This window comes from Schistocerca serialis, chromosome 4 (assembly GCF_023864345.2).
Source record: "Schistocerca serialis cubense isolate TAMUIC-IGC-003099 chromosome 4, iqSchSeri2.2, whole genome shotgun sequence".
Taxonomy (NCBI): Eukaryota; Metazoa; Arthropoda; class Insecta; order Orthoptera; family Acrididae; genus Schistocerca; species Schistocerca serialis.
Genome location: NC_064641.1, coordinates 105,761,520 through 105,775,139, shown reverse-complemented (window position 1 = coordinate 105,775,139; position 13,620 = coordinate 105,761,520). Strand labels below are relative to the sequence as shown.

Genomic DNA, 13,620 nt, shown 5'->3' with positions numbered 1-13,620 from the left:
CAAGCCCAGTGCAACTGTTACGCATCTGTCACCGGCTGCTACATCTACATCTATACTCCGCGAGCCACCTTACGGTGTGTGGCGGAGGGTACTTATTGTACCACTATCTGATCCCCCCTTCCCTGTTCCATTCACGAATTGTGCGTGGGAAGAACGACTGCTTGTAAGTCTCCGTATTTGCTCTAATTTCTCGGATCTTTTCGTTGTGATCATTACGCGAGATATATGTGGGCGGTAGTAATATGTTGCCCATCTCTTCCCGGAATGTGCTCTCTCGTAATTTCGATAATAAACCTCTCCGTATTGCGTAACGCCTTTCTTGAAGTGTCCGCCACTGGAGCTTGTTCAGCATCTCCGTAACGCTCTCGCGCTGACTAAATGTCCCCATGACGAATCGCGCTGCTTTTCGCTGGATCATGTCTATCTCTTCTATTAATCCAACCTGGTAAGGGGACCATACTGATAAGCAATACTCAAGAATCGGACGAACAAGCGTTTTGTAAGCTACTTCTTTCGTCGATGAGTCACATTTTCTTAGAATTCTTCCTATGAATCTCAACCTGGCGCCTGCTTTTCCCACTATTTGTTTTATGTGATCATTCCACTTCAGATCGCTCCGGATAGTAACTCCTAAGTATTTTACGGTCGTTACCGCTTCCACCGTTACCACCTATGGCATAATCGTACTGGAATGGATTTCTGCCCCTATGTATGCGCATTATATTACATTTATCTACGTTTAGGGAAAGCTGCCAGCTGTCGCACCATGCATTAATCCTCTGCAGGTCCTCCTGGAGTACGTACGAGTCTTCTGATGTTGCTACTTTCTTTTAGACAACCGTGTCATCTGCAAATAGCCTCACGGAGCTACCGATGTTGTCAACTAAGTCATTTATGTATATTGTAAACAATAAAGGTCCTATCACGCTTCCCTGCGGTACTCCCGAAATTACCTCTACATCTGCAGATTTTGAACCGTTAAGAATGATATGTTGTGTTCTTTCTTCTAGGAAATCCTGAATCCCATCACAAACCTGGTCCGATATTCCGCAAGCTCGTATTTTTTTCACTAAACGTAAGTGCGGAACCGTATCAAATGCCTTCCTGAAGTCCAGGAATACGACATCAATCTGCTCGCCAGTGTCTACGGCACTGTGAATTTCTTGGGCAAATAGGGCGAGCTGAGTTTCACATGATCTCTGTTTGCTACAGACAACCGTGTACCAATACATGAAACAAGGAAATGAAACGTGAAATCTTCGATGGTTTGGTTAATCGAATCACAAAGAGCTGACTACGTGAAGTCTATGTACAACTTTTCTGGAGACTACGCTGTTGCAGTTGGTAAACAAGCCACTGTCCACATCCGTACCCAAACTGTTATATTTAATCCTCAAGAAACCGCAGTGCCGTTACAATGGGGGTAGGGGGGGATGACTACGACTGAGAAGCAGGGCCCCAAAACTGCGCGCCACCCCCAGTTTGGGCCGGCTGGGAGCAACAGTAGTGCACTGGAGAGCCGGCAGAGGGCAGGGAAGTGCAGGGCAGGGCAGGGCAGGAAGCGTGGGCGGCTGCGCCATTTCCTGTGTCGGCGGCCGCGGCATTCCTCGGCCGTGAGTCAGCCCCCCCCCCCCCCCAACCCGTCTGTGTCTGGCTCACTGGTTCTGTCGGTCCACAAAAGGCAGCCAGCAACTCAGCTCTGCCCCCCATCATTCACTGGCTGCAGCTCCGTGCCACGTCCCCGCTACTATGCAAACCACTGCCGCAGCGATCTTTAACCCAACTTGATTGGCAACTCTCAGTAGTCTGCTGTGTTTAGCAGTGTTAACCGCTACCATATGCGAAAACTGCTCGCCCGCCCAACAATAGGTCCTGACGTGGGCTGTCCTAACCAGCCTAATACATAATCAGATGCACGCTGCCACGTACAGAAATGACCACAGTCGCCGCGTCATACTAAAATGTTAAGGCTGCTTCCTGCAGTAGACAACCTTTACGCATATGACTAACACTATTTCGATAAGCTTCATTAGCCGATTGGATGGCTTTACCATCCCTCCGCTGCCCGTTAGGAGCTGCGTGTTCCTCCAGATGGCTCTGTTGTCAGCCCACAACAAGCACTGACAGACATACAACAATTTGGGAATTGTGAGTCCGCCTTCATGCAACACACTTCGTTACTTGTTTATTTATTCCCCAAACTAGTTTCGGCGACAAGTATCGCTATCATCAGTGGGTTCTTTAAATCTAAAACATGCAGAAAATAGCGTAGTTATACAAACACAGTAAGACATTATGGCACGTTTCTAAGAATTCTGTCGCTGTTTGCGGCATATTTTATGAGCTTTTTAGTTGCCGTTTTCTCTCATCGTGCATCACGTACAAATAAAAACAACAGGTTTGATGGACAAGAGAAGAATGAAAGTTGATACAAAGATAAGATAGAATATGCAGAGCTGTGCAAAGCTCTGAGAAAGAGCATGAAAGAAGACATCAAGAAGTATGAAGAAGACACGCTGAAAGCCAGTCTTGAGAATAAGTCTACTTTTAAAGCCAAGCGAATGCTTATGATTGGAATGGATCAGCTAGCAGCATTAGACACAGATCAAGATCGAATTACAGACAAGGAAAATATACTTGAATATATTTGAAATTTCTATACTAACCTATACCTTAAAATCAATGATACCTTGATCCTAGACGAATTGGGTACTTCTGTCTCCCAAATTCCAGAGTTACTCCTATCAGAAGTCAAACATGCAATAGACAAGACGAAAAAATGGGACTGCTCCAGGTAGTGATGACCTCCCAGTCGATGTTTTAAAGCTGATGGATGAGGAATCCATGAAGCATTCACCTAAGGTATTTTCAGGTTGTTTGCACCGTGGAACATTACCAAGAGACTGGATAAAGCCAAAATAATTCTAACACACAAAAAAGGTAGTACCAAAGATATAAGGAACTATAGCCCTATCAGCTCACTCTCCATAGCGTACAAAGTTTTCACTAGAATCTTGACTACCAGACTGAGCACTACACTCGACCAGACAACCCACTGAGCAAGGCGGTTTCCGATCAGGATTTAGCACAGTTGACCATATCTTCACGCTGCGGGAAATAATTAGTAGAACGAATGAGTACCATCTACCCCTGCCTTGCTTTTAAAGACTTTGAAGAGGCCTTTGATTCTATCAGTCACCAAGCTACTCGTATATTTGCGGCTTTAAATAAAAAGGAGTAGAACAGGGCTATACCAAAATCCCACATAAGATTTACAAAACCTCCACAGCCTTTGTGAGCGTTGCCGAAGATACTGATGGATTTCCCATTGCAAACGGTGTAAAGCAAGGTGATTCTATGTCTCCCAAACTATTCTCAGCAGTCTTAGAAAAAGCCATGTCTACACTGAATTGGTTAGAAAACGGAATACATGTTATCGGAAAAAGACTGAACAACTTGAGGTTTGTGGATGATATTGGACTATTTGGAAATGACAAAGAACTTCAAGTACTAGTGTGCTCTGAAGCTGGACTAAAAATGAACATAGATAAAACCAAGATAATGATTAATGAATTGACACCTTAGGGAAGGATATCAGTTGGAAGTACACAACTATGAAGAGTCACAGAATATATCTATCTGGGTCAACAGAAAACCAGAAATATTACGACGAATTAAATTGGGCTGGCACTCTTCAATTTTGAAATCTAAAATGTCGGTTGAGCTGAAGAAATCTATTTTTGACCACTGTATATTGCCAGTAATAACTTGTTGCTGTGAAACATGGTCATTAAATGATTCATTGTTAGGAACCTAACAATAGCCCAAACAGGAATGGAAAGATCGATGTTGAGCTGCACGGAGAAAGGCAGGAAGAGAGCAGCTGAAATAAGACGAACAACGAAGGTCACCGACATAATGGGAAGGTTGAATACATTTAAATAGCAGTGGACTGGTCATGTTGCGCGAACAAGCGATGGTAGATGGTCTAAACAAGTCCTACACTGGAGCCCAATTTACCAAAAAAGACCTAGAGGAAGATCGCCAGACAGATTGGACAGATATAAGGAAGACAGTGGGATTCAATTGGCAACAGGAAGCTCAGGATCGGAAGAAACGGAAGACCTTACTGGGATGCTTTGTTACACGCCGACTCTCAGAGGCCACATCATTAAGTGATAGAACTGGCTGATAATGATGAATGATATGTCGCCGGCAACTAAGCAGCTGTTAGTAAACAAATACTAGGTGACAGTGAGGCAATGCGCTTCACGGGGAGTGCTTTACAGCGCCCGTAGGGTAATAATACCCAGCTGTGCGTAGTAATCGCACTGTGACAACAGACCTGCTCCCGTTCAATGTCGCCTTGTCGGGTACGACCTGGCGCTCATTACCCCATAACCTGTTGGGCTGGCTGGCTGGCTACAACCAACTCAAGAGCCACAGTCAATAGCAGTACCGCGCGTCCGCGCGTTTGGCAGCGTTTGCTACAGACCAACGCTGTTCAGTGGCGGCGGGGGCGGGGGGGGGGGGGGGGGGGGGGGGGAATGGCAACTGCCTCAGATGTCAAATTCCCAACCGCCTGGGTGTTAACGAAACGCCACTGCTCGAGTCCAGCACCAGACAGCCGGCAATGCTGGCCATCAGCTGGCGTAGTGACGCGGAAGTACCGCCACAATGAGCTCAGACTTCCGCACGAACATATGCCGGCATCCGCGACGGCGGTTGTGGCGGCGACTGGTCGTTACCAAGACCGGAAGAGAAACCGGAGCCAATAACCGGTGGCCTCGAACCGAAGAGGCGACAACAGTCCATCTGTCCGACCGTAACTACACGCAACAGACGTGAGCACTGCCTTGGCCTGAAAGTGCCTGCTCGTAAGAACTCTGACCTCGGCAAACTGAACGCCGATTGCTTCCCTTGGAAACTCCCAGGTTTTCTGTAATTATCAAACTCAACGTAACATTAAGGTTTAAAAACGAAGCGCGGTGTTATTACTCGCGCGTTACGCACTTCGGTAGCACGGTTGCGACTTGGACCCCCAAGTCCTAAGAGACGGCAGCTGTAGGTCGGACGAGCCGGCGCGCTTCGCTGCGGACGCGACGCCACACGTCACGTCTGTTTACGTCTGATAAGGCGGCCATAATCTCTTCGGCTCGGCTCAGCAAAACACGGCCGGCCGTGCCACGGCGTTCACCAACCCCGGCCGACACGCGCAGCGCGCCTGGCGGCGTTTCGCCACCGCCAGCCCGTAACGCGGCTGCAGTTGTGCAACGGAAGGACTCTCCGGCACGGAATGGCACGCAGATTGTGCAAACGGCTGTGCCGTACAAACTGCAGGCACGACACGACCCAGTTCCGTGCACCAGTGGTGAACAGTTCACGACTTCCATCGCACTCTGTAAGTGGCACCACAGTGGTACGTTGTAAAACATCACGTTCATATCTCCAAGAAAACGAGAGAATATGCTGCGTGACCCACCCGAGCCAAATACACAGTACATCGGCGACTCGCTCAAGGAATCTTCGACAACTGAGGACAAGTCCAACGAAACAGCACCTACGATGCCGTATCGTATTTTGAACCGTTTAATCTATGCTGGTTGTTACCCAGTCGTGCTTTTTATAGATCTTTTCACCATATTCTACCGATCGGCTACAGAAATGGTAAGCTTTTTTTATTTCCACACACAACCAGCAACACGGAAAGAAGTTAATTTAATAATTTGTCATCTGCCAGACGAGATACTACTGCTACATTATACTGCCAAGCAACTACTGCTCAAAATGTTGCGAACTTTGCGATATTGCAGTCCTGTTTTGACTCTTCACCTTTTTTGATATGAAGGTAGCATAACCCTAACGAATTCATTTTAAAATATCATTTATACAAAAAGCAAGGTCAGTTAAGTTCCCTCTGAAAACCATTCTTTCCACTGTCACCTGATGTATTCGGCTTCTTAAGAAGGCTGAAGCTTAGAAACGAGAACGCCACGAAAAAAAAAAAAAAGCTTTCGCAGTTCTGAATATTTGACATCTTAGTCATGGCGATTACGCAATGCTCTTGTTTACATCACTACTCAAAGCTGAATGCATTAAGTTTTCACTAAACTCGCCTACACACAGTATTCGAGCTGACACGTGTTGAAATGCCTATTGCATTAAAGCGTACAAATGCATCCCGGAGCGTCAGGTTACCTTGACGATGACACAAACACACAGTGCCCTCGCCGCGCAGCCAGCAATAACAACAGAGGGGCCAAAGTCGGTCACGGCACAGCCAGACACGCGTCGGCTGCTTCCGGTGGGAGCAACGCCCGCGCGCACGCACACGCGGTCGTGCGTGGCGGCCCACGCACGCACTGACGCACCCGCCTGCGCCAGAGGTCGGTCGGTCGCCCTCGCAGCCAACGCACCCTACGCACCAGTGAGCCGCCAACGGCTGCTGCGTTGCGAAACGCACGCGACTCGCGTAAGCGAAATCCAAGGTAAACACCGCCGCCGCCCATGTAGGCGCTCTGCGTGATCGGCTACCGGAACTCTGTAGAGACCGCTTACGAAAACCCGAATTAATGATCACTCTACAGGAAAGTGAAAACATGAATAAAACTTTATAAACAGAGACTGTGAGGCAACACTGGTACTCGACTCCGATGTTAACCAACATCACGCAAACAAAATCTACAGATTTTACTTTCGTATTCCCTGATTTTATGTGGAACTTTAAGTAAAAACTTAACGGTTCCCCATTCTGAAGTAATGCTGTTTTCCTACACAGGACGGAAATGAAGTCTCAGTGCACAGATCCATAGTCTCGCGTCAATACGTCCCGGAGCTTGCCATGTACAGCTCTTGTTGCACGCTGAACTACTCGATGAAAGCAAATAAAGCTCTCGAAACAACGGTAACAAACTTCAGGACAACTTACCTTCCTCTTGGCCATGGTGCCGATCTTAAGGAACCTCGTGATGGCCGACACTATCCCCCTGGGCTGGTGCTTGATGCGCGTCCTCCCGTCCGGACTCATGGTGGTGTCCAGCCGACGGCTAGGTAGCGCGGTGCACGATAATGTAGCGTACAGTCCACTCCAGTCACAGCGGAGCAGTGGCGAGCCAGACGCGAACCTCTCACCCCTACGAGTCGCTGTCCGCTCTCGCCTGCTGCCGACGCGAGACTGCGCGTGGCTCGCGCGCTGGCCGCCAGCTCCCCGCCAGTGACGCGCTCCCCCCACCGCGCGCTGCCGCGGCCAATCGCGACGTCCGGACGTGCCCCCTCCCCGCGGTCCGCTACGACCACAGCGTACGTACCGCGAGTACGCGACGCGACCTACCTACAGAAGGCCGCAGTCTAGCCCGGGCGCGCCCTCAATGGCAGCAGCGGATGCTTGCGCCCGTTACGTTATCGCGGCACCGGGCCCCGATATAAACACTTTCCCGAACCGTTCCGCAAACGTGGCGTGCGGAAATAGCTCACTCCGGGCTGCAGTTAACTGACTTCCCTCTCGGATGTCACGAAGTTTTTGGTTGCGGGGGAGAGCGAAATTGTATTCTGAAACTCAAGGAAAATGATGAAACTCTTTTCATTAATCACGCGATGGGGCTGAGTAATGTCTGAAAATTTCTAGTTGTGTGATAACATCCAGTTTGCGGCCTGTTTGTTGCATATGTAGAAACTTGACGTCTTTGCGCACTATTTATATCAACAGAGAATCGTCATGACAGTAGTCCGTCAATTCTTACAATTTTTGTGCTCTACAGAGCTACGTTTGCAGAAGTAATTATAGACACTCTTCGTAGGCAATACATTTCTCAACACCACATGTTTTTGCACAATACGAGGGATCTCATTCCCATAGAACATAGACTCTCACGTAACATTTACCGGCACCAACGTATCAATTACCACCACATGCACCACCTCAGTAACTACTACGAGTCGCGTCAGGATGTCTGCTGCAACAAAAGGTCACGTAATATCACAATATCTCTTCATTTCGATTCAATCGATAACCTCTTCACTCTACACGTCCTCTCTTTATCAATGTTCTGAAACAAGACGTTTCGACAACTTTATTCCCTTCATGTCCCTACTCTTTGCCGTGCACATTTCACTTCCATACAGTGCCGACACAGCTAAACTCCTCCACTACTTTCAGAGCTTCATTTCTCAACCTAATTCCCCCAGTTTCACCAAAATTAGTCCTACCACACTCCATTACCCGAACTATTTCCTACTGCAATTTCAAATATACAGTTTGATATCCACATGTAATCATATAATGAGACTGGGTACTAGTTGTTTCAACTTACAAATATTGTAATGGATTGTCGTGCATGGTAACGTTAGTTATTTAGAGGTCTTTGCGTGACACTCTGAAGAAAAAAATCTTGGTGGCAAGTAGGTTTTCTTTCTTATATGTCTGCAATGGTAAGGTTTCTCTGAGTTTTAAGCAACGAGTTATCTTCAGCCCATTCTTACATGGAAGAAAATATTTTAGACTACATTCTCCTCAGTTCACGTTCGCTTGCCGACGTTCCTACCAAAGAAACAAAATATTTATTAGCTAACGATAATCGTTGAAGAATAAGCTACAAAGATTATAGCCAGAGGATTCATAAAAATCGTTTGCTGTGCGTCCGTGCCACACACATCAGCAGAAAAACTTTAGTCTCTCTGAATTCGAATACGGAGCAGCGCGGTTCGAACCCCGGTGCGCCATCCCAAACACAATGCAGGGCGACTCAGGTGGATGATACCTGTACGAAGTACACCTATGTTTTCCAGTACGCGCTCTCCAACGCTGTAAAACCAGAACTAACGTCCAGTCTCGTAACAGCTCTGACGTCGTATAACTTAACCTCTAAAGACCTTTTTCAATTAAAGATTTCTTTACGTGGCAAAATAAAAAAGATATATACAGGGTGGTCCATTGACAGTGACCGGGCCAAATATCTCACGAAATAAGCGTCAAACGAAAGAACTACAAAGAACGAAACTCGTCTAGCTTGAAGGGGGAAACCAGATGGCGCTATGGTTAGCCCGCTAGATGGCGCTGCCATAGGTCAAACGGATATCAACTGCGTTTTTTTAACAGGAACCCCCATTTTTTGTTACATATTCGTGAAGTACGTAAAGAAATATGAATGTTTTCGTTGGACCACTTTTTTCGCTTTGTGACAGATGGCGCTGTAATAGTCACAAACATATGGCTCACTATTTTACACGAACAGTTGGTAACAGGTTTTTTAAATACAGAACGTAGGTACGTTTGAACATTTTTATCGGTTATTCCAATGTGATACATGTACCTCTGTGAACTTATCATTACCGAGAACGCATGCTGTTACAGCGTCATTACCTGTAAATACCATATTAATGCAATAAATGCTCAAAAAGATGTCCGTCAGCCTCCATGCATTTGGCAATACGTGTAACGACATTCCTCTCAACAGCGAGTAGTTCGCCTTCCGTAATGTTCGCACATGCATTGACAAGACGCCGACGCATGTTGTCAGGCGTTGTCGGTGGATCACGACAGCAAATATCCTTCAACTTTCGCCACAGAAAGAAATCCGGGGACGTCAGATCCGGTGAACGTGCGGGCCATGGTATGGTGCTTCGACGACCAATCCACCTGTCATGAAATATGCTATTCAATACCGCTTTAAAACGCACGCGAGCTATGTGCCGGACATCCATCATGTTGGAAGTACATCGCCATTCTGTCATGCCGTGAAACATCTTGCAGTAACATTACGTAGGAAATCAGCATACATTGCACCATTTAGATTGCCATCGATAAAATGGGAGCCATTTATTCTTCCACCCATAATGCCGCACCATACATTAGCCCACGAAGGTAGCTGATGTTCCACTTGTCGCAGCCATCGTGGATTTTCCGTTGCCCAATAGTGCATGTTATGCCGGTTTACGTTACCGCTGTTGGTGAATGACGCTTCGTCGCTAAATAGAACGCGTGCAAAAAATCGGTCATCGTCCCGTAATTTCTCTTGTGCCCAGTGGCAGAACTGTACAAGACGTTCAAAGTCGTCGCCATGCAATTCCAATTCCTGGTGCATAGAAATATGGTACGGGTGCAACTGATGTTGATGTAGCACTCTCAACACCGACGTTTTGGAGATTCCCGATTCTCGGGCAATCTATCTGCTACTGATGTGCGGATTAGCCACGACAGCAGCTAAAACACCTACTTGGGCATCATCATTTGTTGCAGGTCGTGGTTGAGGTTTCACACGTGGCTGAACACTATCTGTTTCAAAAAAAAAAAAAAAAGGTTCAAATGGCTCTGAGCACTATGGGACTTAACTGCTGAGGTCATCAGTCCCCTAAAACTTGAAACTACTTAAGCCAAAATAACTTAAGGACATCACACACATCCATGCCCGAGGCAGGATTCGAACCTGCGGCCGTAGCGTTCGCGCGGTTCCAGACTGTAGCGCCTACAACCGCTCGGACACTCCGCCCGGCACTTCCTGTTTCCTTAAATAACGTAACTATCCGGCGAACGGTCCGGACACTTGGATGACTGATGTCCAGGATACCGAGCAGCATACATAGCACACGCCCGTTGAGCATTTTGATCACAATAGTCATACATCAACAAGATATCGACCTTTTCCGCTATTGGTAAACGGTCCACTTTAACACACGTAATGTATCACGAAGCAAATACCGTCCGCACTGGTGATACCACGTACTTATACGTTTGTGACTATTACAGCGCCATCTATCACAAATCGAAAGAAATGGTCCAACTGAAACATTCATATTTCTTTACGTACTACATGAATGTGTAATAAAAAATGGGGGTTCCTATTTTTAAAAAACGCAGTTGATATCCGTTTGACCTATGGCGGAGACATCTAGCGGGCTAACCATAGCGCCATCTGGTTTCCCCCTTCAAGCTAGACGAGTTTCGTTCTTTGTAGTTTTTTCGTTTGATGCTTATTTCGTGAGATACTTGGCCCGGTCACTATCAATGGACCACCCTGTATATTTACCCTCTCCCACTATCGCACTATGCGATGGACGTCCGCTGTTCGTAACAAACGCACGTTTACACAGACGTTCAGGCAAACCACTACACCAGTGGTAGGTGGAAATCATTTGATCCTGACTACGTTGTTTTCTTAAAGACAGATGCAGACCGCATATGGAGGCTAAGATACTGCAGTTGGATTTATGCGTCGCATCCAAATAGCTGGTACGGTTCTCGACCCTATTAGAATTTCATACTGTCATTCGAAGTATCACAGCGGCCGCGTTCTACATCAGTACTGTGTGAATCACTAAAGAACGTGGCAGAGGGTACTTTTCATCGTCCCTTCATCGAGGATTTGATGTCACGGACTGAGAACGGCCGGCCGTGGTGGCTGTGCTGCTCTAGACGCTGCAGTCCGGAACCGCGTGACCGCTACGGTCGCAGGTTCGAATCCTGTCTCGGAAATGGATGTGTGTGATGTCCTTAGGTTAGTTAGGTTTAAGTAGTTCTAAGTTCTAGAGGACTGTTGACCTAAGATGTTAAGTCCCATAGTGCTCAGAGCCATTTGAACCATTTGACTGAGAACGAGGCAGGAGTGACTGCTTGTACGTCGCTGCACCAGGTGCTATTCGCCTATTTCGTCTGAAGGATCTTCACAGATTACGTAGTGGGTTGAAGAATATTCACGGTTTCTGTCCTGAAAGAGGGAGTGTTGGAGTTTTCCAAAGCAGTTCTCGCTAGATGTAGGACATCTTTCTCCGAGTGTCTGCCACTTAATAGTCAACACACTGTTACACTCTCGCTACAGCCAAACAAGCTTGCGACCATTTGCAGAGCCTCCTCCAAAAACAAACTAAAATGATACCTTTTCAAAGAAGACAGATAAAAATTCACTTGACGCCTTCCTGAGAGAGAATCTCCAGTGCTTCAAAATTAACAATGTTAAGTGTAGACCAGAAGTGGTTTGAATACAAAGAAATAGTATTGACGACAACTGAGAGGTTTATACCAAATATATTAACAAAGGACGGAGCTGATCGTCCTTGGTACACAAAACGGAGAGGAACACTGTTGCAGAAACAACGAAACAAACATGACAAATTTAAACTAACGAAAAATCTCGAAGATTGGCGATCTTTTACAGAAGCTCGAAATTTAGCGCGGACATCAATGCTATATGCTTATAATTGTTTCCACAACGCAACTTTTGTCTCGAAACCTAGCAGAAAATCCAAAGAGATTCTGGTCTTACGTAAAGTATGCTAGCGGCAAGACATAATCAATGCCTTCTCTGCGCGTTAGCAATTGAAATACTATCAACGACAATGCTGCCAAGGCAGAGTTACTAAAAGTAACCTTCTGAAATTCCTTCACCAAAGAAGACGAAGTAAATATTCCAGAATTCGAATCAAGAACACATGCCAACATGATTAACTTTGAAGTAGATATTCTCGGAGTAGTGAAACAACTTGAATCACTTAATAAATGCAAGTTTTCAGGCCCAGACTGTATACCAATTACGTTCCTTACAGAGGATGCTGATGCAATAGCTCTATACTTAATAATCATACACAACCGTTCGCTCGACGAAAGATCCGAACCCAAAGACTGGAAAGTTGCACAGGTTAACACCAATATTCAAGAACGGTAGTATGAGTAATCCGCTAAATTACAGGCCCATATCATTAACATCGACATGCAGCAGGTTTTTGGAAAAAATTTTGTGTCGGAATATTATGTATACTTCGAAGAGAAGGGTCTATTGACACACAGTCAAGAAGAATTTAGAAAACATTGTTTTTGTGAAACATAACTAGCTCTTTACAGAAACGAAGTGTTGAGTGCTACTGAAAAGGAATTTCAAATTGATTCTGTATTTCTAGATTTCCATGAGGCTTTCGACACTTGACCACACAAGCGGCTTATAGTGAAATTGCGTGTTTATGGAGTATCGTCAAAATTATGTGACTGGATACGTGATTTCCTGTCAGAGAGGTAACAGTTCGTAGTAACTGATGTAAAGTCATCGAGTAAAACAGATGTGATATCTGGCGTTCCCCAAGGCAGTGTTACAGGCCCTCTGCTGTTCCTTGTCTATACAAACGATTTAGGAGACAAGCTGGGCAGCGGCCTTAGGTTGTTTACACATAATGCTGTCGTTATCGTCTAGTAAACTCATCAGAAGATCAAAATAAATTGCTAAACGATTTAGAAAATATATCTATATGGTGCAAAAATTGGCAATTGGCCCTAAGTAACGAAAAGTATGAGGTCATCTACATCAGTGCTAAAAGGAATATGTTAAACTTCGATTACACGATAAATCAGTCTAATGTCAAGGCCGTAAATTCAACTAAATGCCTAGGAATTACAATTGCGAACAACTTAAATTAGAAATAACACATACAAAATGTTGTAGGGAAGGATAACCAAAGAATGCGTTTTATTGGCAGAAAACAGTCAGACGACGCAACAGATCTATTAAAGAGACTGCCTACACTACGTTTGTCCGTCCTGTTTTGGAGTACTGCTGCGCGGTGTGGGATCCTTAGTAGATAGCAGGAGTACATCAAGAAAGTTCCAAGATTTGCATTGTCGATAAATAGAGGAGAAATACA

The 13,620-nt window shown here is 45.9% G+C and overlaps 1 protein-coding gene across 3 annotated transcripts in view; it reads right to left on the bottom strand.

Annotated features, from left to right (window-relative positions):
* Positions 1–13,620, bottom strand: part of LOC126473489 (3-phosphoinositide-dependent protein kinase 1) — a 408,040-nt gene that overhangs the window by 50,150 nt on the left and 344,270 nt on the right. Inside the window, exon 1 of one of the 3 annotated variants that reach the window (XM_050100567.1) lies at positions 6,929–7,174. The exons of the other annotated variants lie outside the window; for them this stretch is intronic. Coding sequence (XP_049956524.1) covers positions 6,929–7,027 — 99 coding nt within the window. The 5' untranslated portion in view covers positions 7,028–7,174. Of the gene's footprint in view, positions 1–6,928; positions 7,175–13,620 lie in introns of those variants that run through there. 3 annotated transcript variants of the gene reach the window in all.